This window comes from Corylus avellana, chromosome ca4, assembly GCF_901000735.1.
Source record: "Corylus avellana chromosome ca4, CavTom2PMs-1.0".
NCBI classification, from domain to species: Eukaryota; Viridiplantae; Streptophyta; class Magnoliopsida; order Fagales; family Betulaceae; genus Corylus; species Corylus avellana.
Genome location: NC_081544.1, coordinates 36,685,502 through 36,707,569, shown reverse-complemented (window position 1 = coordinate 36,707,569; position 22,068 = coordinate 36,685,502). Strand labels below are relative to the sequence as shown.

The following is a 22,068-nucleotide window of genomic DNA, read 5'->3' as shown; positions in this document are numbered from 1 at the left end:
TGGAGAAGGGTCCCACATGACATTAAAACATGTGGCTGGTCTGCCAACTGCAGTAAACAGTGTCAACCTGAGCACATGCCCTCCATTTTATAAAAACCATCTCCCTGCAAATCATATAATATCTTCTTCTTCTTTTTTAACATCAAATCATATATAATTATATATCGTCCAATCTGGATTCTGGATATGAATCAAATGATGGGATGGAATCCGGTATTAAGGATTGCATTGCTAACACCTTCTGAACTGGCCTCGTGTCTTTGTATTCCATCCAGCTCTAACCAAGCTGCTGCACCAACCATTCATTCATTTCTCCTCTCTTCCATTCTAAAATATATGCATGCGCTATTTCTCTTTACCCTTTTCTTTCTTTTTCAATTATTGATTTGGGCTACCTAATGGACCCTCTTTCACCAAAATAAATAAATAAATAATAGTAATCATAAATCACAACAGTAATTGAAATAATACGGAGTAAGGTTTTTGTCATATCTTACAACATTACCCACCTTTTCCTAAATTTAAAAATCCTTATTTTTAAAGATATTATACATCACAAGAACATGTACAAGACTGCCAGCCATCAAACATGTTTAACTTTTTATCTTTCTGCAATTGTAAAAGCCCCATTATTAGTGCCAACATTATTAACAAAGTCCTCCTTCCACTTTTTTACTTTTATTTGCTTCTTCTGTTCTGTTCTGGCAGCAAGAGATAAGGACACAGGTTTCAACTAAAACATGTGGCATTAATGTTTTCACAGCTTTCAACGCGCAATTTTGGGTTCAGATTATGCTCAAATCATCTTACGTGTCCCAAAATCTTCACATGTCTTTTCAGATTTTTGTTATCGGATTTTTATTTATTTTTTTGGTTCGTCTAAGCATGTTAATATGTTATTGGCTGTCCAGTTGTGTTGTGAGGCTGTTGGTTGTTAATGTGTCACATCACTATTGCCATTGGAGATGCGCTAAAACTAACCAAACTTACATGGGACATGCACCCTTCCTGTCAGTAGTCACTCTCATATAACGCGTTCTGCCCATTTTAAGTAGGGGTGCCGCAGGCGGCAGCGGGTAATAATTGTCTGTATCTGTAATGTATATATATTTTTTATTTGTTATCCTTTTATTGTAGAGGTTGAGTGATGATACGGATACGCGAGGCGTGTATGACTGGCTTTTTTTATTTTTTATTTTTATAATTAAAATAATAAAATATTATATTTTTTTATTTTAAAATATTAAATCAGCCGCCCAACGTTCTCTTTATTATCACTCTTAGAGGTTTAATATGAACAGAACACAAACTCAATTTATGGTCAACTCCTCTCCTACGTGTAAAAAAAATTTAAATTTTAAACCAAATAAATTATCTTTTTTTTTTTCAAATTTTCAGAATTCCAAAATTTTCTGTATCAAATTTTTTTTTTTTTTAAATGACACATATAAAAGAAGTTGGCCATAAATTAGATTTATGTTGTGACCTTAACATTTTTCTTTATTTTATGTGGTTGAGGATGATGATGAAGATGCAATGGGGTTAGTAATAGTAACAGACGGTCGAGGCTTAGGTGTGATTCAACTAAATTATCGTAATCTGCAATAGTTTGGAAGTTTTAGAATTTTATGTTTTTATTTTATTAAGGTTAGTTTTGCCATTAGAAAAATATTGATATTTTTGGTAATTTGAAGGGACATTAAAAAAAATATTATGAATTGAGTAGTAGTTTGAAAGGTATATAGACTTTCTCCTTTATTTTAAAATAAAGGGTTAAATACTAAATACCCTTGGGGTTTCGTAACTTTATTTTTTTCCTTAGGATTTCATTTTTAACACAAGAGGTCCATGTGGTTTTGATAATAGACCAAATTAGTCATTTTGTTAGTTGACTTAACGGAATTCCACGTGGATCAATCAAATGTTGACACGTGACACCTACTTAATTTTTTAAAAAATTATATATATATATATATATATATATAAAGGAAAAAAAAAATGGTGGTGGCTCTTGGCCATTTGGTGGTGGCTCGGCCACCCCCTTTGGCCATGGGGGGTGGCCGGATGGGGGTGGCTGAAACCACCCCCAGTGGGTACTGGGAGCCACCCCCATGGAGCCTAAGGGGTGGCCGAAACCCACCCCAATTTTTTTTCTTTTTTTTTTATTTTTTTAAAAAATTAAGTGGGTGCCACCTGTCAACATTTGATTGGTCAACGTGAAATTCTGTTAAGTCAACTGACAGAATGACTGATTTGGTCCATTATTAAAACCACATGGACCTCCTGTTATAAAAATGAAATCCTAAAAAAATAAATAAATAAAGTTTTGAAACTCCAAGAAGATATTTAGTATTTAACCCTAAAATAAAATAAAAATATTGTCTTCATAATATTAGGTCCTAATATTTAGGGATTAGTGTTTTTTATCTGCATCAAGGGAAAAGGTGGGTCTATGTTGGGAATTAAGAAAAAACAGTTTCTGGGCTTTTTCTTTAATGTTTGGGAAAACCTTGTGTGGACCATTACTCTAAGACATTAAAAGCAAGTTAAATTGGAACTGCTAGCGTGTTTTATGAATTTTCTTCAACCACAATTACGGATTGAAAATGGGACCCACAAAAAGAAAGCACCCAAAACAAATAATGTTTTTTTTTTTTTTAATATTTTTTTATAATTAAATAGAACTGAAAAATTAAGACAAAACAATATTTAAAAAAAAAAAAAAAAAAAAAATTCCCACAAATTTCGTACCAATTCCTGGTAAATGATTTTTCTCCATTCCTGTAGAAAATTATGAGTCAATTTGAATCTATTCTACTAAACAAGATATTAAACCGTAGGTGAGCTACACATCTCTTCACAATATCACATTAGGGCGTTACACTATCACTCACAAACCATTTTTATTGAGACCACCGAGGTGGTAGTCGAGTTAGTAAAGTAGCTGGGTGTGAAATCCCCACCCTTCTTCCTAGAAGTTGTGTGTTCGAACTCGCTTGAGATAATAGTTATATGAACCAGATGCTATTAAGAAGAGACTTTATTCAATTTGCACTTTTGGTGGGGCTATGGTGAATCGGTGATGGACTTGCCTTCCCAAAGAGTAGCTATGGCTCAAACCGGATATTTCACAGCAGATGAGAACCTCAATGGTCACACCCAATGAGAGAAATCTACATTGGTCGCCCATTCCCATCATTTTTTGAATAGGAAAAAAAAAAAAAAAAAAACCATGTTCATTGAGAGTTGGGAGAAGTTAGTTAGAGTTAGGGATGGGCAAAAACCTGCTCAATCCGCTCCGATCCACCCAAATTTAGTTGTTTTTTTGCAGAAATGGGTTGGATTTCTTCCAACCCGTGCCGGCAGGCGGGTTTCGAATAGAGAAAATTTTGGGCTGTGAGTACCCGCCCTGTCCCGCTTTAACCTAAACTTAATAACCCAAAATATTTCCCTCTCCCTCAGTTCTCTCACGCCTCCATCTCCCTCAATTCTCTAAGATTCTCACGCCTCCCCTCTCACGTCTCCTAGACTCCTTCAGTTCTCTCACAAGTCAAACCTCCCCTCTCCTTCAGCCTCACTCTGCACCGCTCCCAGTGGATGGAGCTCCGATCACAAGATTTGTTTCTTTCATTCTTTCTCTTTCGTTCTCTCTCCCGCTCAGGCTTCCCAATAAGTTAAGACATGCTGCTTTTTTATCAATGCCTTGGATTGTCAACCCATGTGGATTGTCAACCGGTTTTCACTCAAGACTCATAACATTTGGGTTTGTTTATCACAACTCTTTAGAATGCTGATGCACATTTGTAGTAGCCCATTGGTAGATCAGAATGGACTGGCACAAGAGCCCAACATCAAATCGTTCACGTTAGCAACGCTGGAGTCTTGTAATTTTTAAGGCCCAATTGTTTGGGCCTAATATATATATATATATCGAAAAATGTTTGTAGTTGAAAATATATTTTGAAAAAATGGCTATTTTTCATCATTTATTTGCAATCTTACAAATGGGTTGAAAAACATTTTTCAGTGTTTAGTTAGTATAAAAATCAGCCAATATATATATTAATATTATTTGAAGAGCTACGAGGAAGAGAGAAATGATAAAAAAGAGTTGTAAAGGAAGAGAATGTGAAAATATAAGGCCTTCATAGGTGTGATTGAGATCCAATATAATTATACGCTCATATTGCTTGCAATTTGGATAAGTAATTGTGAGATGGCTCTTGTGGGGTTTACCTTCTCAGACGAGTCAAGACATGTTCGAACAGGTAAATTTCATCAAATCAAGGGTACTCTCACAATTATCAATTAAATCAACCCAAGACCTGCTCAAACAAGTAGCCCATTAAGAAGCCTCTTGTAATTGTTTGCATTTCCTGCCTTCTTCCCAAGAAGCAACGGAAAATAGTTATTCTTTCCAAATCTCTCTACGAAGGAAGAGCAGTTTGTTGTGAAGAAAAAGAAAGAAAGAAAAAGAATGGTGGAGAAAGTCTTGTTCAGATTGCAAAAGTAAGTTTCCAAAGGGTTAATTATGAGCTTCTCGGAAGTTTCTTCAGTGTTTGAGTTGCGAGACTTTTTGTACAGATTTGGTCAAAATAAATAATAAAGGATGGAAATAGAGCATTGCTTTTTTATTTTTTTTACATTAATTTGACTCCGTCCGACAATTCGTTTTGGGTGTGAAATACTCAAATAGGTAGGTTGTGAATCCGCGTTCCTACAATTCCTAGTTTGTAAGCTGGAAATTTGAAAACATATATATATATATATATATATATTTTTTAATTTAGTCAACCAACCCTTTTTCAGGCCCCATCTTTACTTTAATTAATGCTCTACAGCACAGATGGTCCATAAGTCCTTGTCCCTCCATACGCCCACACATACACATATACTGCTTGAGATGGAAAATGGAAATCTATTTTTTCACCTACTTCAAAACGACAGCTACAAATAATGACAAACTGAAAAATGTGGAAGCTAATAAACTAATTTAGCCATGTAGTCCATAAGTCTCAGATGTTGATGAATGATGATAGAGAGAGAGAGAGAGATAGACGGAGAGATCGAGATACAACTACTTTCCCTTTTAATGTAATAAACATATTCATATTTCTTCTAATAATAAATCACTGCCTCAAAAAACCGGGGCAATTTTCTTTTAGTCAAGAGTCAAACATTGTGGCCTCAACCATCGCCCTTACAAATTGATTATAACTTTTTTAGTGACCCATTGGATTGTCGTAAACAAACAGCTGATTTGGATAGCTCCATTCATGTGTTAGGGAGGCTGGTAAACTTCAGCTGAGCTTCCCATCATTCAAATCCCCAATTTAAATAAACAATTAAAACAACTTCCTATAATCGTAGCCTCGTGAAAGCTATTATTATTATTATTATTATTCTTTGATTTTTTTTGGTACTTTGTAAGGTTTTTTTTTTTCTTAAAAAAATAAAAATAAAAATCTGGTACTTTGTAAGTTAAGCAGCTTGGTTAGTTCTCCACTCTTCCCAACCACACCGCACAACTTCGATAGCAGTCACCTCAAAGAATTTTATCCACAAGGAAATGGCAACAATTCACAAAAATAGCATTCTTGTGGTTAATTAATCTAAAAATAGCTTAGAAAATACTTTAGCCTTACAAGAAATACAGTTTTCGTAAAAGTCAAAATATATGATCGGGTTTGGATCTCTTGATTGACCTAACATTTGGGTATGAGACAGTTCAAAGTGATTGGAATTTACAGATCCAGTTTGCATGTGGTAGTGAAAACTACCGCACCGCGTTTTGGGCATCAAACAAAAAAACTAATGTATTATATGCTTTCATCGATCTGCGTTTTTAAAAAATAATAATATATATAATACATTAAATATTAAAATAATTAATAATTTAAAAAAATAACAATATTAAAAAACTAAAACTATTAATTTTTTTTTTTTTAAAAAAAAAACAAAATAGAAAATCAAAGGGGATGACTCTAGCCTGCCCTTGAGGACCAGTATGGGGTGAACAAATCACTTCATGGACTTTGAAAGTGGTTCGGCCACCACCAAAAAGCCAAAACTAAAACTAAAAGGTTTGGGGTTTGAATGTGGCCTGATCACAGTTTCAGCCACCTTCAAAGAAACCAACCAAGATGGTATCCAACATACCCAACAAGCACACGTTTTTTCCATCCTTGCTAAGCAAAGAACAAGAAAATTCACCCAATACAGTCAATGAGCCAAAGAAACCAATCAAAATGGTATCCAAAACTCGACAAATCCAACATACCCAACAATCAATATGCCAAAATCCGAGAAACCCAGACGAGGAAAGACAAAGTTGAAACAAAAGCCTTTCTTGGTCAGCAGTGTCCCAAATCTGAGCCTTGATGACCTTGCCATCGACATTCAAGGTCTGAGTGGCGAACTCGACTCCAATGGTGGACTTGGACTCGAGGTTGAACACGTTCTTAGTGAATCTAGAGAGCAAATTTGACTTGTTGAGACTGGCCATGGGGGTGGTTCATCCACCCCCAGACCGGCCATAGGGTGGCTCCAACCACCCTCTTGCCAAAAATGGGGTGGCTAGACTCCCTTGGCCAACTGGCCACCTTTTTTGATTTTTTTAATAATTTTAATTTTTTAATATTTTAATTTTTAAAATCATTAATTATTTTAATATTTAATGCATTATATATTATTTTTTTAAAACGTGGATAGAGAAAAGCGTATAATACCTAATACCTTTGTTTTTTGTTTGATGCCCCATTATTGTCCAAAACCACCGCATTTTGGGCTCTAGCATGCAAGCCGGATCCGGAATTTACATGTGCATTAATTAATTAATTAATTAGTACACTCAAATTTTAATAATTAATCATTTAATTGTGCATGCGGGATTTCCTACCATTAAAATAATAATAATAATAATCATCTCCAAAAAGAAATATAATAGCATAGACTTGGTCCCTCGACCATTTTCTGATTTACCTTTGACTGTTTTCACACTTTTTGTGTATTTAATTTTCCAGAACAGACCCCGCATTGCAATCTTGACACTTTTCATCAACTGAATCTTCCGGACCTTTTTTGTGGGTGGGGCTAACCCGCCTCCTAAATAAAATGTCAACTTCTTCGGCCCATCTCTACAAAGTAAATCTCAACTTCTTTGGCCCATATCTTTTCTCTTTTTACTTTTTTTTTTTCATCTTAAAAAAACTTACAAACAAATTTACAGATTAAAAAAAGTAATATTTTTTTTTCCTGAAAAAATTAATAAATCATTTTTGAAGAACATATATATATATATTTTGCCTATGTACCAATTCATAAATTTTATTACTTCCCCATTTTGTTACAAGGCAAAAAGTATTTAAAAAGTATTTTTAATTTTTTTTAGTTGATTAGAAATATTTATTTATTAACACAAAAAATCTTACTATGAATTTTTAAATGTCCTCTAATTTAAAAAATTGCAATGCGGGGTTTTGATTTATCAGTCCCTACATGAAGATTTTTTAAAATTTAAGAAAAATGAAAATAATTATTATTATAATTTAAGAGGTAAATGAAGATTTTCCATGTTTAATCTATTATAATTGATATTTTCCGTACAATATTTTCATGCAGAAAAAATGTGAGGATATCATTAATTATTCATCACCCCAATTGCCTGATCAAAAAAAAAACGGGACTTTTTATTTTTGAAAAATTGGCAAGAGTTCATATCCAGAAACTCCAATTATTTGATTTCTTTCTTTCTTAGCTAGCTGCTAATATACGTCTTTATTTTTCATAGAGATAGAAGCAATTATAAATATCTTGAAAATATATAAAAGAATTCATGACCGGTCACAATCGTCTTTTAAGTGAATGATCTAGATCATCTTCATATCTTAAATTTAACTATTACTCTTCAAAAGCATAATATGATAGATTTTTTTGACTTTGCCTGGCTATTTGGACTATTAGCGAGTCGAGAGAGCGTTTTGTGACGAATAAAAGGTGGTGGTGAGCATGCTGATCGAAAAATGACAAGTACAAATATCTTGGCTTCACATGGTGGTCCAAGTGGTGGCGATGATCGAGCATGGCGGGACAACACCCTATTCCATTGCGAGAGAGTGAGAGAGATGACAAGGAGAACGAAGAAGAACTAATAGCAAGAGATTATTTAAATAATATACAAGAAGAATAAATAATGTAAAGTAAAGTAAAGTAAAGTGTATTTGAAAGGTTATTAGTTAAAATAAAATAATAATAATAATAATAATAACAATTTTAGACTTTACATAATAAGACGCAATGCTCTATGATGCATCCATCCGTATTTCCCATAAAAAATTAATTTAAACACTTAATAAATCAAGGAAGAAATGGCCTGCATAAATTTTAGAAATTTTGCATGGAATTATGTAAATGTGGTGCTGCAAATGCAATTAATTAATTAATTTTTTTTTTTATAGGTCTGCATAAAAGAGAAAAAAGAAATTCTCCGAATCGGGCAAACATCCTCTTGAAAACACTGCAAATGCAATTAGTTAGTTTAACTTTGTAGACGACGAATTTTAAACGACCCAGGGTGTGGTCAAAATTGTCCGGTGTGAAGGTTTCGTCTGCTCGCCGCCCATAATGAATAGAGAAGACCCTTTGACCGTTATCCTTTTTTCCAGCAAATATTTTTCTTCGTTATTATTATTATTATTATATATTTTTTCCTGGGTGGGGTTCTCTAGTGTGAACAAACTCACTTCCTTGTCACGTTCGGACACTGTGTATAATGTATATATAAAGGGGGTTTGTTTGGGGGAAAATCATTAAGAAACGTGGAGAGTTGCCTAAAACGCAGATCATCTTCTTCCGACTTCCGTTCCTTGATTTACTTTTCCAAGCTTCTCATCCATTCAAATCTTTGACTTTTTTCTGAAACCCGCTAGTTGTATATATATATTAATTCTTTGCGCCTTTGGATCACGGACATTAATTTAGTTGTTTGACATCCCGCATAATAGAGAAAATGAGGGCCGGCGACGGAAGAGGAGGTCATTGGGAAAACAACTCTGACGACGCAGAGAGCTTTGGAAACGACAGAAGAAGAGCATTTAGCGGCCCTCTCGGAGCACCTCGTCAGTTTCTCAAAAACGACAGCAGAAAGAGCGCCAGGTTCAATCTACCTGACGACCGCCTCCTAACAACCACCACTAACGCCGCCAGCGATGTCGACGATGGCTACGTGGAGATCACTCTGGATATCCGCGATGACTCCGTTGCGGTTCACAGCGTTCAGACGGCGACAGAAGATCCGGAGCTGGCTTTGTTGGCCAAGAGGACGCTCGAGAAGAAGTCTTCTTCGTCATTACTCCGGAACACCTCCGCCCACATCCGGCAGGTCTCGCAGGAGCTCAAACGTTTCGCTTCCCACTCCATGAGATCGTCCGCTGCTAGACGTTTCGACCGGACCAAGTCCGCTGCCACCCATGCCTTGAAGGGCCTCAAGTTCATCACCACCAAGACCGGCGGCACTGCTGCGGGCTGGCCAGCCATCGAGAAGCGATTCCACGACCTCACGGCTTCTACCGACGGACTCCTTCCCTCTTCATTGTTCGGCGAGTGCATAGGTACGCCAATTCCCAAAATTTCTAAGACAATCTGACCGCGGGTCTCCCTGTAAAACAATAAAATTAAACAAGCACAAATCACTACATGTAGTTAATATATACAACTGTAATTGATCATGACAGGAATGAACAAGGAGTCAAAGGAGTTCGCAGGTGAGCTTTTCCGAGCACTCGCAAGGAGGCACAACGTAAGTGGCGATTCAATTAACAAGCAACAGCTCAAAGACTTCTGGGATCAAATCTCTGACGAAAGCTTCGACTCCAGGCTCCAAACTTTCTTTGACATGTAAATATAAAATCTTCTTCTTTTTTAAGACTGGTCAATTAATTTTGATGTATAATTCTTATAATTGCTTCCTAATTCTCCCGACTTTTTTTTACTAGGAAATTTGTGCTAATCCATTTTACTAAAAATAAATCCGTGATCATTCAGGGTAGACAGAGACGCGGATGGAAGAATCGCAGAAGAAGAAGTCGCAGAGGTATAGTAGCGATCGAATCCACCTTCAATTGATTAACTTGCTGCCAATTTAAGCGTATAGCAATCTAATACTAAGGACATGAGAAATGATCTTGTTCCAGATTATCAGCCTCAGTGCTTCTACAAACAAACTGTCCACTATTCAGAAACAAGCCAAGGAATATGCAGCATTGATTATGGAAGAATTAGACCCAGACAATGCCGGATACATCATGGTATAATTTACATATATAATTAACTCGTCTAATTTGAAGGGTGTGAGATTCCGTATATATGTTTCCTTGGATTGAGTCTCTTGTGCTGTTGCTTGATGGTAAACGAACAGATATACAACCTGGAAACACTGCTATTACAAGCTCCAAACCAATCTGTAAGGATAAGTGATAGCCGAATTCTGAGTCAAATGCTGAGCCAGAAGCTGAAGCCCACACAGGAGAACAACCCGCTAAGAAGATTGTATCAGAAGATGAAGTACTTTGTAATGGATAATTGGCAAAGGGTGTGGGTAATGATGCTATGGCTTGGGATCGTGTTGGGTCTGTTTGCCTACAAGTTTGTGCAGTATCGAAACAAGGCGGTTTTCCATGTGATGGGCTATTGCGTTTGCGTTGCAAAAGGAGGGGCAGAGACCCTTAAATTCAACATGGCTCTCATATTACTACCTGTCTGCCGGAACACAATCACTTGGCTCAGAAACAAAACCAGATTAGGGGTCGCAGTTCCCTTTGATGACAATCTAAATTTCCATAAGGTAATTATATATATAATGATCATCTACGGACTACAGACTACAGACAATGTTTTAATTTACATGGCAAATTAAAATTTCATTTGGTGTCCGACCGAAATCTAAAATTAATTGGCTAATTACCTTTTTTTTCTTTTCTTTCTATAATGTGAAACACAGGTGATTGCAGGCGCAATTGCCATCGGGGTAGGACTACACGCCATATCTCACTTAACATGTGATTTCCCACGACTTCTTCACGCAACCGACGAGGAGTACAAGCCTATGAAACCTTTCTTCGGAGAAGAAAGGCCTCCTAACTACTGGTGGTTTGTGAAGGGAGTGGAGGGGTGGACAGGTATAATAATGGTAGTCTTGATGGCAATAGCTTTCACGCTAGCCACCCCTTGGTTTAGGCGAAACAAGCTCAACCTACCCAAGTCCCTCAAAAAGATTACCGGTTTCAATGCCTTCTGGTATTCCCACCACCTTTTTGTCGTCGTCTACACTCTTCTCATCGTCCATGGCATAAAGCTCTACCTCACTAAAAAATGGTATCAGAAAACGGTTAGTCATATCTTCCTGATCTCACCGTTCTTTCCCTTTCTTTCTCTTTTGTCATTTGTGTTTTGACATGTAGCTACCATTCCTTACCTGCAGACATGGATGTATTTGGCGGTGCCTGTATTGCTATATGCGTGTGAAAGGTTGATTAGAGCTTTTAGATCCAGCATCAAGCCAGTTAAGATTCTAAAGGTAATTTGTAGTCTCTTTTTTCATCTCACTAGCTTAAGTCCTTTCGATTATTAAGGCATAAGGCTGATTGGATGAGCTTTTTATATTCAATTTGAAGGTTGCTGTTTATCCGGGAAATGTACTGGGATTGCACATGTCAAAGCCTCAGGGTTTTAGATACAAGAGTGGGCAGTATATGTTTGTCAACTGCGCTGCGGTTTCTCCCTTCGAATGGTAGGTGTAACTGTATATTGACCCATATATATATATATATATCGTTGAAATTTGAAAGGCAGTGTGGTGATAGACATCCGATTGTTGGTTTTGAACAGGCACCCATTTTCCATTACTTCAGCACCGGGAGATGATTTCCTAAGTGTTCACATTCGCACGCTTGGTGATTGGACGCGGCAGCTCAAAACTGTTTTCTCTGAGGTTGGTACTGTTTGCAACTGGCTTCCTAAAATTGCCTTCCCGATTACTGCTTCACCAATGTTTACAACTTAATTTCTCTTTGTATTTATTTGGTTAATTAGGTGTGTCAGCCTCCATCTGCTGGGAAGAGCGGACTCCTTAGAGCTGATTTCATGCAAGGAGGAAACAACCCCAGGTGAATATACTACTTTAAGAAATAATAATTCATCTAATCTTAAAAAAAGGATACTATGTCATTGCGACATTGCTCATTGTGGACCTGCACATCAGATTGTATTATATAATTAATGGCGCCAATCCTGATTGCTGATTACCAAGTTATACTAAATAACTTCAACTGGCGGACTAATGCGCTCTAAATCATTAATTCCACTTGTTTGTCTAGTGACTAGACTAGTATTTCGTTTTTTATTTTTTAATCTTTTCTAGGCAGAGTGGTAAGTCATCATTATTCATTAGGGATAGATAATCAAAGTTTTTGTTTGTTTGTTTTTATTTTTTTTATTGTATTTCCGTGGGATTCATATAACTAATGTTTATTAAAAAAATATATATATATATGGAGAACAGCTTTCCCAAGATTCTGATAGACGGTCCATATGGAGCTCCAGCACAAGACTACAAGAAATACGATGTGGTGTTGCTAGTGGGGCTTGGGATCGGGGCCACTCCTATGATCAGCATCGTCAAGGACATCATTCACAACATTAAGATAAAGGAAAAGGAAGAGCAAGATTCGACGGTTGAGGGTGCTTTAGAGAGTGGAATAGCTAACTCATCAACTCCCAACAACAACAACAACAAGAACAAGAGCAACAGAGGATTTAGGACGAGGAAAGCCTATTACTATTGGGTGACTAGAGAACAGGGCTCCTTCGAGTGGTTCAAAGGTATAATGAATGAGGTTGCGGAGATGGATGAGCAAGCCATGATAGAACTTCACAACTACTGCACCAGTGTGTACGAAGAAGGAGACGCCAGATCAGCACTAATAGCTATGCTTCAGTCGCTCCACCATGCCAAAAATGGTGTGGACGTGGTGTCCGGCACTCGAGTCAAATCCCACTTCGCCAAACCCAATTGGCGCCAGGTCTACAAGAAGATTGCACTCCACCACCCGAATACCCGAGTTGGTGAGTTCACCTACCACCTCCACCTCCACCTCCTTTAATTTTGGCTTACCACGTGCATCTTGACAACTTATAAAATAATCATCTTTAATTAATTGTTTTGGTTTGTGGTGCAAATTTATGCAGGAGTCTTCTACTGTGGGGCACCGGCACTAACAAAGGAGCTAAAGCAACTAGCTTTGGATTTCTCTCACAGGACCTCCACTAAATTTGAGTTTCACAAAGAGAACTTTTAAAAGATAAAAAGAATGAAGATGGTGGATACATGGATATCCTTTTTTTGAGTATAGGCTTGAAGGGGTTTAATTATTGTACAAGAAAAACTTACAGGAGATGATGAGCACTTGATTAGGCCACGCTACCCCAACGAAGGCGAGGGTAATAGGCAACAAAAGGTCGATCGGTCCATGGCGGGACATTATATATTCCGTATAGAGATTTTTTTTTTTTTTTTCCTTTAACGTTTGCCTGATTTTTTGTTGCATGTGTATACAAAGCGTATCCTATCCTTTAGTAGGATATCACCCTTCATCACTTGATTCTTGTAGTAAAGTTATTGTATTGATTAACACTTTTGAGTCTCAAGGACAACTTGGTGTTGGTCGTTGTAAAAAATATCTCATTGTCAGCAAAAGTCAAACTTTTCCTCTTTCCACTGTCTCTCCAAATTAAAGCTTGATTCGTTCAACATTTCCTATACGTTATCCATTTCACCCGTACTCTATTATCTTATGTTCGCACCAACCAAGTAGATGAGTCGACGAATTAAGTTGCCAACATTAACCAAAAAAAAAAAATCAAGGAAGAAAATCGAGGTCACATTCGGTGCTTTCGCTCTAACTAAAGTAAACAAAGCTCGGTTAAAGGAATGAAGAATTCACAGCAATTCAAAACTTCAATTTAGCAAGTCACTATGGTGGGTGGCAAGTGGCAACTGGCAAGTGAGTTGTTTGTTGGGATTACAAAGGTTTAAGTATGGACTAGTTGTAACATTTAAAGCTTTTGTAGTAAAATTTCTTTGGAGTTGGCTGGAGTGATTTTTTTTTTTTTGAAGAATTTTTCATTAGTTTTCACTGTTACTAAATCTTTGTGTTGATTTTATTATATACTTTATTGGTAAGTAGTGGAATGTATTTCCCCTTTGGCTCCAATATAACTGTTTAAATAGCCTTTAGCGATAAATTTTTTTTTTCTTACGCACGTAATTATGTGAAATATGAGAGTGAATTAACGAAGTTAAGGTTCGATCCCAAGACCTTTAAATCATCACTTGTCTCAAAAGCTTAAACTGATAGAAAGATGTAAATTTAATCATTTAATCATTACTTTAATAATATAATCCTTGACCAACCAAGCAAGGCATATGAATCTTTTCCTCTTTCCTATTTTCATATCCACAATTTTGATTGGCTGGAGTAACTTTTTATTGAGTCCAACTGATCATGCTTAGTAATAATGCAACTGTTTAGGCATTAAAATGACCGACAACGCATTGTAACTCTTATATATATATATATATTGGGGACGCAATTTCTAGACGAGATTTGGGGGTAGGCAGCGATTGGTCGCGGGAAAGGCTAAATTAAAAAAAAGAGTAATGAAGGGGATTTATTATGTATATTACATTAGCGCCATCATCTTTCTTTCAACAGTCCTTGTAAAAATTTAGAAATATATTATTATTATTATTATGGAGGAGTAGAGATTTTCGGCAGCCTGGGGTCATCCTAGCGTCTGCCAAAGTTGACGTGGCCAAATTTTTTATTTTTTATTTTTTAAATAACGTCAGATATTTTGCTTGTTTTTTTTTTTTTTTTTAAAAAAAAATGAAAAATAGAGATATTAAAGGAAAATTCAAATTTGAAGTATTAGCACTAAATTTGAAATATTAACACCAAATTTAAGGCATTAGCACCAAATTTAAGATGATCGAATCCCTTTTAGGTGATACAATCCCTAAAGGATTAACTTTCCACCATTAAATTTTAGTTTTGGATTATGAAACATTAAAAATTAAATATTAATTTATAAAAAAAAATTTATTATATTTTTTTAATAGATATCATAGAGGCAGCCGCATAACACGACTCGTTATGGAGAGCCAAATACAATGACAGAATTTGAGGGTAAAGCCGTAAAGGCCGACTCGACTTAATCCAACTGTTTTTTTTCTAGAAGGGAATGGACCGACGTTGATGACCGTAAAGTGCGGCCATGAGGCATGTGGGTGGTCGTCACTGCTCACAAATCGACAATTGAACATGAAGCCTATCTACTCATTTTGACCTTAGCGAGGGGCCAAACAAAAACTACCCAAAAATGCAATTATCTTTTTGTTTCATTTACTCGCTTTGTCAACACGCGGCTTGGAATTGAATAATTGGACCCCTATCACTTTTTCTTTCTTTTTTTCTTCCACTTACAATAAAACCTCAATCACATTATGCTCATGTGGTATGGCCAACCCGTATTTTTGAAGTCTAGAGAGCCTTTCAATATATATAGCATGTTGTGGACCCAACAAGAAAATCTGTGTTGAAATCCTCGTGTTTCAATTCTTACAACGAATCTTATTGTCCTTTTATCTTTCACTTAGAGAAAGAGTTAAGAGTTTCATTTTCTTGCCGACACTGTAAGGCTCTTCCTTGACACGTTGGACGTCATCCTTGCCCTGCTTGCAAGCAAGAGGTTTAAACCGTTTTTCACTCTTGCCGGACTGCGCCTTTTCCAAGTCCTTCAGGGGTAACAAAGTTTCTGGAATTTTCAACTTTGCCTTCGATTGAGACAACAGAACAGACACTTAGAAGGTTGTTGTACATCCTCCGAGTAGCAACGAATAAGCTCGAAGTAGCCAATGTGTATTCTTTTTCTTGCCAACAATAAGCTCACATGTGAGCATAAATGTTTTTTTTTCACAGAAAATCAGGCTTGCTTGATGCAAGACATCTAAATTTATGAGGCCAGGGCCAGGCGTAAATGGAATTAATCTCTCCATTCTGAGAATATCCTCCAACATACACACTATAATATGAAACAGTGTAAAGGCTTTATCTGTTAGTTAACTATCCATCCTCAGCATTTTCCTCACTAATTTCACCATTGTCAATTTTGTTAGCTTCTAATACATTTTACAATACCTCTAAATGTTTCGGACAACGATCCTCAATGAGAGAAGCCGGTTAGTCCAAATGTTTCAAGGAAAGTGAAAGGTGAAAAAGATTTGACCGGATCATCCAATATGTTGAGAAAGCACATCATCCAATAAATCAGACATTAAAGATTGCAACACAATAAAACTACAAATTATCTGTCAATGGGACAAAAGAAATGTAAAGAACAACAAAATTGGAGTAAACTGTTATTGATTCTTTTTCAGGCTTTCGCTTCCTTGTCCATCAGACAAGCTTTGGGATGAATCAACGTCTTTATTACAGTCATCAACATGCTCACTGGGAGAGACTTGAGCCGCTGAGATATCAGCGGAGTACTTTCTGATTCTCAAGGAGATAAGAAAGCTTGATGCGATTCCAAGTACAGGAAAAACGTATGACCAAACCTGAGATTTCTGAGAACCAGATGCTGAAGCAACAGCAGCACCAGCGAGGCTGCCAATGGACGTGTTCTGCAAGATCATTGGCAGGCATCCAATAATTGTTGGCAGTAGAAAATCCACTATGAACCCAACTTTGGTTGCAGCTAGGGCATAATTTATGACATAGGAGGGTATGGGTGAGAAGCGGGCAAGAAGAACAAATTTCCAACCATCACGCTCAACTCCTCTGGAAAGGAGATGGAAGTATTTGTTTCTCTGGGCCCACTCCATTGCTGAACTTGAACTCCTGAATACTAACCTGAAATAACACACATTATCAACATGTCTGTAAAAGCATTCAATGACAACTGTCCACGCATGTGTGAGAGAGAGAGAGAGAGAGATTTTAAAAACAAATTTTGCATCAAGGAGAACTGGAGAAGTGGATACCAACAATCAGGATAGGGACAGAGGGATTAAAATCCAGTGCAATACTTAGGGTATTACACACGGTGCAAAAGCTCTAATATGGGTCATTGATTTACGTCATCACATCAATACTTAAACTTTCTCTCTTTCTAGCCACCAAACCCTACCTCCACAGTGGTTGCTGTAACTCCACTGTTGCCGCCACCCTCCCCACCACAGTGCCACTACTATGTCATAACTGTGATTAGTATTGCACATAATTTAGTTCAATATGATCAAACTAAACGCATTGAAATTGATAAACATTTTATCATGGAAAAATTACTCGCAGGATTAATTTGTACACCTTATATGAAGACCCCACAACTTGCAGATATTTCAACAAAGGGAGTGGATATGAGCCGGTTCATGGCTAAGATCTATTTTAAACCATCTAAGTTACAAAATGGCCACGTCATTTAAAATAAGAAGCTGAGGCATGAACACCAATGGCAATGTTAACTTGAGATTAGATAACAAGCTTTTTTTTGTTAAAAAAAAAAAAAAGAACGATGCTGGAAAACAAAATGGAATTTAGCCAGAAATGGATTACTGGCTTTCCTTACAGTCTACTTTTCTTGTTCTTGTCTTCATTATATTCTTGGTTTTCGACAAGGTTCCGGTGTCTCTATGCTCCTATGATTGGTATTCAAGTTGGAGCAATCGGTTTGATTGCAGCCATTTGCAGGGACATCACTGACATGGGTTATCCATTCTGGGGTGATGGCCGACCAGATGGCTGCAGCAATCCAAATTTAAAGCTTCAGAACAACATCTCTCCATGGAAGTCATAGACATCTCCTCCTCCTCCTCCTCACGTGCAGCCTCTTCGATGCCGAAAAGGACGAATCCCTTGATTTGGAACCCAATGACCGTCCCTAGTTGGAACCCAAAGGTGGCGAGCAAGCTGAGCAGCTTGCAGGGTGGGGATGGAAATGCTGTTCCTTTGTCTTTTCCTATTCAGTTTTGTTTTCCAGCCTTTTTTAAGCTTGTTATCTGATCTCACTTTAACATTAACGTTGTTGTTCATGCCTCAGCTCCTTATTTTAATGATGTAGCCACTTTGTAACCTTAGATGGTTTAAATAGACCTTAGCCGTGAACCAGCTCATATCGAATTCAAATGAACTAGAGAGGATCCGATTCCATACAAACTGGGCATGCGAGACATCTTTGCCTCAACTTGAGGGAGAGTGATGAAGAAGCAAACTTTTAATATGATTTTATTCTCAAGGATCTGATTTTATTACCATTGTTCTCTAATCGTAATATGCAATTACTACATTTCCATAATAACTTGTATTGGTCTTCTATTTAAACAGCCGTAGGGTAGAATTATCAAGGAAATAAGACAGTTTCTTTCCTCTCTTCTTTTGCTTCTTTCTTCTTTCAACTCGAACCACCCTCAATAGCCAAAGAGGGTGGTTCGACCACACCAAAGGCTAACTAGAGGTGGCGGACCTAACTTGATCTTTAAGGGGGTGGCCAAACCAATCCCTTCTGCTGTTGTGGTGGCTGAACCACCCCAGATGTCCAAACAACCCTCTTTGGCCACTAAAAGTAGTTAGGCTCCTCTGAAAGTAGCTAAAGGGATGGTCAGCCACCCCTTTATCTATACATATATATATGAACACACACACACACACACACACAGATGAACTTTTGGTGGTGGTGGTGGTAGACTGATAGTGGGAGTGACGGTGGAGCTTTGGTGGTCATTGTAGAGGTAGGTGTCAGCGACTGGAAAGAGAGAAAGTTTCAACTTTTAATCTGCATTGATGACGTGACAATTTATAAGGTGTTCATTTTTTGTGCTATTGCACGCGATCTCAATCCAAAATGGAGCATTAAGAGCAGATGTGAACAGTTTTTGTATCAAATTGGGCCAAAGAACATAGCTTTAATCCAATCACATTATTCAGTCAACAAAATTCTCATACACCATTAAGCTCTTATTATCCAAATCCTCCTCCCACATTCTTCTCTAGCTATCCTCTTGTACTTATACCGCATTCAACTAGAATAAAATGACTCCTCTTTAAAGATGCAATCAACAGCAGATAACAACTTCCCATTTCTTCAAATAATTAGTGCTGCTTTTCATGAACTGAACTCTACATTACGTCCCCCCATTCCACCCTTTCTTATACTTTTTTAAAATCCAAATGATCAATCAAAGATAACAAGAGTCACTTTTCGATCTCTCCAGACCATCAATTTTCACCATTCAGACATTTCCACTCCAAACTCATTTGCTCTATGAATGTTAAAATATTAACTAAATGATTAACTTCACAATTTCCTATTAACTTAAGTTTTTGGGACAAGTGGTAAATTTAACATGGTACCGAAATAAAGATACTGAGTTCGAATTCTAAATTTATAGTTTACCCCAAAACCTTTTATTCACCCTCAAGACATCCCTTAGCTAGGTCCTCTATTTTACCCCAATAAAGTGTCATGGGAAAACATCATGAACTTGTTCCATGAATCTTATTTTGGGTTTTCAATTAAAAAAAATGCTGGAAAATGCGCACCTACATTCAGAGATAGTGGTCTTACCTAAAGAGGAGTACAAGAAATGATTCAAAATCATGCAGAGCCTGCCAAGCTTTCTTCCACCACTGAGTGAAAAATAAGACATTGATCAACCAGGAGACATTGCATATTCTCTCAAGTGTTGAATGTACGACTAGCATGTTTATTATTATTTCTATATAAGTATTTGGAAAAAAAAAAAAATTCCCCACTCATGGGAAATCAATTTTAGGTTTCTACAAACACCTAAAGCAATGTTGCTATAGTTGCAGATGTTGCCAATTAAAATTAGAAAGTTGAAACAGGTAAGACCTTCTAAAAGAATATTGTTTGTATCGGATAGCTTGGAAAAGGGAAGAGGCACTGACCTGCCGATCCCGAATGAGAGGGAAGCAGCCATCACCTTTGCGGAGAAGACGCAGACAACTGCCGGGAAGAAGCCGAAGATGAGAGACGCAGCGGCCTCGAAGAAGACGGCATAGGGCAAACAGAGCGCCAGCGTGAGGGTGTGGACCCCAACATAGGCCGGGATGGCCCACACCCCCAGCCGATCGGACCATTCCCTCAACGCGTTCATTCCCCCTTCTTTGTCCCATCCGAAGCGCTTACTCAGCTCCCTCGCTGTTCCTACCAACACGATAACCAGCGCTATGATCCACCATCTATTTCTTCCACCAAAACCCGCCATTTCTTTCTCTGTGTCTTTCCCGTGAGTTTATTTGATTCTATAACCATAAATCCTGTTCTTCTCAGCGGAGAACTGCAGATGCTGTAGAGACGGGTAAAGGACAGTAAATGTTTTGGGCTTCCGCTTTCATTCCTAAGAGGCCCATCGTATTCACTTCGTTTGTTTGCAAAAAAAAAAAAAAACAATTGGGCCGAAAACAAAAGGAGGAATGTGATCCAATCTGCGTTCCAAAATGTCACGCGTTTGTTGAGGGATGATAGAGACTGTTTCTAGACTCGTGCCGAAATGGAACTTCCATTCAAAGCCGACATTTGTTCTTACGCCACTACAAGCGCATTTCCTTAAGACGTAAACACGTGCGTTGCCCAGTCAAAGATCGAATCAATCAACGTATCCATCCCCACGTTGGATTATGTCTTCTCAAAGGTGCGAATATGATGGGTGAGTTACAGTCACACGAATGGCCCTAAAATGTTTTCTATTTGCCTTTTTGGACCCCGAAAGGTCCGAGACGCCTATTTTGACCTTTTTTTTTTTTTTTTCTTTTTTTTTTTATAGTCTGAAAATTTACTGTTAATTAAAGGGCATGTTTTTTTGAAAAAACAAAAAATAAAATAGCAAAGGTTCATCAACGACTGGTTTAACATAAAAATTAGTGGGTTCAGTAGTTGGTAATGCACACTGTACAAGCTCTAAGGCAAGGGGTGTTAAACTAGTATAGTTTTCCTTGGATTTCTTTTTTAAAAAAAATATAAAGAATTGAATTACTTTTTTGTTTACCTATTCAAATAAACTCCACAATAATTTTCTTATCCTTTTTCCTATACTATTTATATATATATTTTTTAAAAAATTAAATGCTAAGAAAAACAAACCATATAAATATAATTTCAAATAAATAATAGAGAAATGAGATAAAGAAAAGATAAATATTTTTGTTGCATTCAAATAATGTTAATACCCATAACCACACCAAGCGAGCTTGCTTGAAGTGAGTTTTTATGAATTTTTCCTATGTTAAGAGAAGTTGCCAGTGTGCCCTTATGAAAACCATTCAAAATGTGGAAATGAAAGAAGCAATTAGCATTTAATTTTGTTGGAACATGTATGTAGATGTAGGGTGAGCATTTAAGAATCCCAAATCCATAATAAGTAAAGCTTTGCTTCCTCAAACAGCGACTAAATGAATGATATTAGTTGCTTAATTAGGAGTTTACAAATAGATACAAAATACCTTGTCGTCTGCAGCCTAACTCTTTGAAGAGTGGCTGATACGGAAAGGAACACAATGTCTTGGTGAGAGGGCAAAACATTGAAAAACTAGTTCCTGTCTTTTTTTTCTTTCTCTTATTAAAAAAAGGTTCTTACTTTTAATTTGTAATTGTTTCACTTTGGCATTGCTTATATACATCATAAAATTATACATTTTGAGTTTTTACCCCTGCCTAATCCTAATCCTAATCCTAATTAACAGAGTTGAGAGATAAGATTATATTTCTTTCTTTTTCCACTAGCTGTTAGTCTATATATATGCAATTAATTAATGAACCCCGGCCCACAACTCTTGGGAAATATTGTTATTCTTTTTTCTTTGAAGTACGTTGAAGGGAATACTTGGCACCAGTTTTCGAAGGGCAGTGGTGCAAGTAAGGCACAGTGACCAATCACAAAATGAAAAAACTGGGGGTTACATTCATCGGGAATTGTATGGTGTTGTCACCCATTCC

General features: G+C 37.0%; 2 protein-coding genes across 3 annotated transcripts; one reads left to right on the top strand and one right to left on the bottom strand.

Moving 5' to 3' along the window:
* Positions 1–8,795: 8,795 nt before the first annotated feature.
* Positions 8,796–13,766, top strand: LOC132177376 (respiratory burst oxidase homolog protein D-like). The gene is made up of 12 exons (XM_059589660.1): positions 8,796–9,608; positions 9,732–9,894; positions 10,042–10,090; positions 10,191–10,304; positions 10,415–10,840; positions 10,997–11,383; positions 11,477–11,572; positions 11,670–11,785; positions 11,884–11,986; positions 12,088–12,161; positions 12,557–13,119; positions 13,243–13,766. Exons 1-12 carry the CDS (start codon positions 9,008–9,010, stop codon positions 13,350–13,352), a joined length of 2,802 nt encoding a protein of 933 aa, XP_059445643.1. The 5' UTR covers positions 8,796–9,007; the 3' UTR covers positions 13,353–13,766.
* A 2,587-nt stretch (positions 13,767–16,353) lies between these two features.
* LOC132179952 (uncharacterized) lies at positions 16,354–20,458 on the bottom strand. Of its 2 annotated transcripts, XM_059592772.1 has the most exons (3): positions 20,022–20,458; positions 19,678–19,739; positions 16,878–16,967 (listed from the first exon to the last, which is right to left on the bottom strand). In XM_059592772.1, exons 1-3 carry the CDS (start codon positions 20,339–20,341, stop codon positions 16,963–16,965), a joined length of 387 nt encoding a protein of 128 aa, XP_059448755.1. In that variant the 5' UTR covers positions 20,342–20,458; the 3' UTR covers positions 16,878–16,962. The 2 variants fall into 2 exon arrangements, with proteins under 2 accessions (XP_059448754.1, XP_059448755.1); XM_059592771.1 differs by lacking the exon at positions 19,678–19,739 and having other exon boundaries at positions 16,354–16,967.
* Between the last annotated feature and the right edge of the window lie 1,610 nt (positions 20,459–22,068).

What these genes read in the sequence shown, in the direction of transcription:
- LOC132179952 (XM_059592771.1), bottom strand. Translation starts at nt 20,341, where the DNA reads ATGGCGGGTTTTGGTGGAAGAAATAGATGGTGGATCATAGCGCTGGTT. An exon ending in CTCTCATTCGGGATCGGCAG is followed by an intron (nt 16,968 to 20,021) that starts GTCAGTGCCTCT and finishes GTGTTATTTCAG; the next exon opens with GTTAGTATTCAGGAGTTCAA.
- LOC132177376 (XM_059589660.1), top strand. Translation starts at nt 9,008, where the DNA reads ATGAGGGCCGGCGACGGAAGAGGAGGTCATTGGGAAAACAACTCTGAC. An exon ending in GCGGTTTCTCCCTTCGAATG is followed by an intron (nt 11,786 to 11,883) that starts GTAGGTGTAACT and finishes GGTTTTGAACAG; the next exon opens with GCACCCATTTTCCATTACTT. An exon ending in TCAAAACTGTTTTCTCTGAG is followed by an intron (nt 11,987 to 12,087) that starts GTTGGTACTGTT and finishes TTGGTTAATTAG; the next exon opens with GTGTGTCAGCCTCCATCTGC.